This window comes from Choristoneura fumiferana, chromosome 12 (genome assembly GCF_025370935.1).
Source record: "Choristoneura fumiferana chromosome 12, NRCan_CFum_1, whole genome shotgun sequence".
NCBI lineage: Eukaryota > Metazoa > Arthropoda > Insecta > Lepidoptera > Tortricidae > Choristoneura > Choristoneura fumiferana.
Genome location: NC_133483.1, coordinates 18077065 through 18082317, shown reverse-complemented (window position 1 = coordinate 18082317; position 5253 = coordinate 18077065). Strand labels below are relative to the sequence as shown.

Genomic DNA, 5253 nt, shown 5'->3' with positions numbered 1-5253 from the left:
ATATATCCGTGCAAAATAACAGCTTTCTAGCGTTAATAGTCCCTGAGCAAAGCCGCGGACGGACGGACAGACAGACAGACATGGCGAAACTATAAGGGTTCCGTTTTTGCCATTTTGGCTCCGGAACCCTAAAAAAAAATACAACCGAATTGATAACCTCCTCCTTTTTTGAAGTCGGTTAAAAAATAACCTATTCATTTTGAGTAAGTAGTAAGAGCTTTTTGAAAGTAGTGACGATAGGTACTATTGGAGTATGTAGGTATTGTAGGTTGACCATTGTTTTACATCGGACTTGGGGTAAAGGTGAAAGAAAAAGGGAAGAAAAGCTAAATTCATAAAGGTTAACTTATTAAAATAAAACTTCAAGAAAATAGTTCAGTCTTATTTATTTGCTAATAAAAGCATTTGGTTATAAATTGTGGTGTGCTAATTTACACATACACAATGAAATCGTGAAATATAACAAAATTTATAATAAATAAACCAATTACAATCATCAGATTATTCTGTTATTTAATACCTTAAATTATAAACGCAAAATATCTTGCTACAAGCTAGGATGAGAGTGTTAAAACGAGTGTACAACAATACTTAAGAAACTAAGTATAAAATACCTTACCTTTCAGAAATGCATTTACAAAATGCATTTCTCAGTCGCTAATTTTTGAAAAATCATAACATGTTGAATGGTTGAGTACCTCAAGAGATACCACCACTAGTATTTACAGATCAATTAATCTAAGTTTATTTTTGAGTTTCTTAAATAATACCTAAGTACTTAGTTATTTTTATATGTACAGATATTAATGCCAATAATAACAAAGAAATTATGTTCGATGCGAAATCATCTAATCTGCGTAAATACAAAATCAACCGTAAATATATACCCTAAAAATTTACTTTAAAATCTCAAAAATTTTGCTTTGTTATTAAGCATACCTACCTAACAATGTAAGCCTTGATAGAAGAATAGGGGGCGGATAGTTATCGGGTATATTAATTGACTCGTTTTATTAAATTAACGTTCAATTCTTCTCTTGAAATAAATTCTTCTATTTCTTTGTTGTTACTGTATTGCAAGACCTCTTCCGCTTTAATTCGGTCAAGTCGTGTTACATAGCTTTTACCCGCCTTAATAAATTTATCGACACTGATCTTTTCCATTATATCCTGATACCGCGAATACACTCGTTCAGCAGCTATGTAAACATTCGACGGGAAAATCGTAACCAATTCACCGCTGAATTTCTTTTTCTTGGCGATATACTCCACGTATTCAGGTAATGTAGGATATTTCTCGGAATCGTGGACACATTTAATAAAGAGATTGTATAAAGACAAAATTTTGTCAAATTCCAATGAATCCAATGAGTCATAGGTAATTTTTATCGTATCTTTGTTGTCGTCGTTACTGATAACTACTTTCTTAGTGATCTTCACTAACTCCGAGTAAAACGATTTCGATTGGTCAATGGTGAAAAATGGTCGGAATGTTTTTTCGCACATTTTAAAGTTAGGTGTACTATTTGCGGAAAGATTCGGATCGTCTACAAAATGCATTAAATGCACATAATCGTTCAGGTGAACTTGTTCTTCAATTACATCGTCGCACAACATACCTTTGTGGCTCAATTTCAGGTAGTTGAGCTTGTTGAGATTAGACGGATGTTCAATTTCACTAACTAGAAAGCCGTTTATATTTTTGAATATTTTTTCTAACAGATAATAAACTTTTTCTACGCGTGTTGGAATTTTCTTCAGAATCATAACATGCCTAATTAAATCTCTACGTTGCACAATGAACTCTAGATCTAAATCATATTTAAAATACTTCAATATTTCTATCATCCTGTTCGCTACACCGTAATGCATCCTCAAACGTTCGTGCATGAAATTCTGAGGGTCATCTTTGAATATGACTGACGACAGCTCCACACAGTACCACAACGCGGACAGCAGCGACGTGGTTTCCGGGGGATCCAGTGGCAATGATGACAGTCCTATTTTACACTTTGCCACACTAATACGTCGCATCACGTATTTTTTGAACTGCTCAATAACGTTCTTATCCATCCATTCCTTATTTTCACAATTTTTCCACAGCACGAAATAAAATAAGCCAATATTGTAGTTTACCTTTTTTGAATCAAAGTATGTCGCCGACAAAATATAATCGTTGTATTTGTCAAACTCATCAGTATCTATCAACACAAGACCACCGTGAAACGGTCTGCGCGTGCGTGGCTCTGTCTTTACAGGGTTTTCCAATAATTTCTTGTAAACATTCAAAGTATAAAAGTAACCAATTGACTCACTAATATCAGGGTCATTCAGTAAAAACAACGGACACTCCATCGCTGATTTAAATTTGTTGAAACTCGCTGGTGATACTTCGTCCGATGACTTTGTTTTGTGAAAAATGATTTTATCCAGCAAACTGAATTCTGTTAATAATACAACAGGTATCCCTTTGTCGTCGTACATAATAATGTCGGGGAATTCAATTTCTTGTTCAGGTGCAAAGTTAACATCAACGATAGGCTCTTCTACAACAGGAGTATCAAATTGCGTGTCGAATTTCAATGCGTCAAATGAATAAGACTTTTTGTCGTTGCTAATGTAATTAATCAAAGTTGAAATTGACTTCTCAATTTCAACTTTTGCACCATGCGCCGGAAAATTTAGATTTTTATACCAATTTGTATTGCAAAATTCGGTCAAAAACACAGTTCTATCCATTGTGTTCAGATTGACTTTGCGTTTTTCCGAATCCGATGCCAGCTCTTTAAACAGACGATCTCGTAACTTCTTCAATTTGTCTATTTCTTGTAAAGCAAGGCCATCCATTTTGAAGTTGTTGATGTACTTCAATTTTATATAAGACTTCAAACTTTCTTTTTCGGTAACAAAGTTCCCAAAATTAATTTTGTCGTAGTCATATTCTTCAGAAATATCAGTATCATCAAGAAGCTCGTAATTACGATAAATGGAGCAACGACACTTCAAAAATGATGCAGCAACGGAAAGATCGATTTGACGCAAATCTTCATGAAATCCGTGGAAAACAACATTTTCATACCGCATATCTGAGTTTAATTTCATGCATTCGTCCGAACTTGCCCTGTAAATCAACCCATCCGTTATAATATACAACAATTCTATTTTGCTGTTATTGCCATCAATATTATTTTTTATCCATTTAATAATCGTTTCGGGCCGCGTGTCCCATCCATCACCCATCCTATTTTTATAAGTATCAATAACAGTTTTTTCATTCTCTTCAGTACAAACGTGGCCCCAATGCAAGTAAATTATCCGAGACTGTTCGGCCTTCTCGGACTCTGATAACTTGTTGTTAATTTTCTTGATGTCGCTTTTGAATTGTTCTAAAGTCTGCAAGCCTCTGTCGTGATAAAACTTTGCTCCTTCAGTCGAACCCGAATAATCTTTTGCGTAAATGAAGTAACGAACCATATTTATGGATTTTAATTTGCTTCACTGGTTAATAACAGCAACTTAGCTTTTGCACTGGTTTGTTTGATATCCTTTGGCGGCCCACTGTGAACTGACTCGCAGAATTTCGCCAAAAAACACCCTTGGATGTAAACAAAATATCGATTGAGCACGAATGACTCACGGTGTATGTAAAAGTCTTTGAAACTGCACTTAATAGGGTTTGATACTGAGCAGCAGCGGCGTGCGTCCACAAGCCGGCGTGCGGGCGACTGCGATGTTGACTGTTATCGCCGCGTTTAAATAGTGCAGGATAAAGCGCGTCACACATTGAGCTATAATACTCGTATTATATTGATATACTGAAATATTTCCTATTCTATCCTGCAAATATTATTATAAATGAGAAAGTTTGTGGAGATGTTTGGATGTTTTAACAAACAACATTGAGTAACCTCAAACTGGATTTAGATGAATATTGGCATACAGATGGTAAAAGATTTGGCCTAAAATGTACCTAGAATATATTACGTTTTAACCCAGTAAAAACGTGGGATAATATTTTTACTTTAAATAAAAACAGAGTACGCAGTCGAAGAATGTTGACGTAAGTTGTACCTCGACTTTAACATAATTTGTGTTGTTAACATCATTTGAAACCAGTAGATGGCGCTGTCTGAGTGAACGTTAGGGATTCTTCAAAAAAATGTAAACTAAACAATGATGTTAGTTTCGGGAATGCCCTTGAGAATCCCGAAAGTTCAATCCTACTGTTAAACCCTAATGGTTTATTAGATTTAAAATTTGATCTGCATATTGTTACCTAATTAACTGCAAACACACGGTCTTTATTGTGGATTTAAAAACATACAACAAAATAAAGAAACCTAATACAATAGAATCCAATTTTAACAACAATTAGTCGATAAAAATATTTACAGAACTTCACGAACTTATTAAAAATGAAATTATGAAAGTTTAATCAAAATTAAATACAAAACGGAGCGCAATAACAAAAAAATAAGTGACGACTTAAAAATAACTTTCTGAAGTAAATATGGCATAAATACAAGGTGTTTATTAAATAACTGAAAACCAGAAAGGAGTTTGCTCAGAATAGAGAGTAGAATGGATTACACTATGTTTTAAATCAGGTTGTGTTTGTGTTTTTAAATCCCTTTTTTACTGTGCCCAGTCTAAAATTTACGATGCAATATGCACCAATCAAATTTTTTAGTGAGGTTGCATACTGTTTAGATAATTTAATACTGGCCGTTTTACTGTCAGTTTGATTTTCTTCTAAAAACGTCGAAGTGCAACTGAACTGACACAATACAAATTATTTGTGTCGAAATCAAGTGGAAATACTGACTTACCTTGACTGCAATACACACGAATATTTTTGGTAATAATGAAGGTATTTTAAAATAAAAGTAATCAACTAATTTAAGATGAAAAAATATTTTGGGGTGTCAGAGGTTTTCAGTTATTTAATAACACCTTTTATATGCGCGAAAAATAACAATATAGGTATATCGTAAGATACATCGATGTAAGATACCGAGCTACATTATTAGGTATATTAATTTAATATAGCTAACTCAGTGTGTAGACTATCAATTGGAATTAAAATATGTCGTAAGATATTATGCCTTGTTAATAAATATTATACAGCTCAGTATGGGATACCCTTAAAGTCGTTGGAAATTCAGCGAATGATAATGCATGACGTAATAGGTACTGTTTTGAACATGCTGCTACGTGTCTAGATATTGTTACAGCGGATATAACTAAATGTTT

General features: G+C 33.8%; 1 protein-coding gene across 1 annotated transcript; it reads right to left on the bottom strand.

Annotated features, from left to right (window-relative positions):
• Positions 1-386: 386 nt before the first annotated feature.
• LOC141433832 (uncharacterized) lies at positions 387-3715 on the bottom strand. The gene has a single exon (XM_074095932.1). The coding sequence runs from the start codon at positions 3472-3474 to the stop codon at positions 997-999; it is 2478 nt and encodes an 825-aa protein (XP_073952033.1). The 5' UTR covers positions 3475-3715; the 3' UTR covers positions 387-996.
• Positions 3716-5253: the final 1538 nt, after the last annotated feature.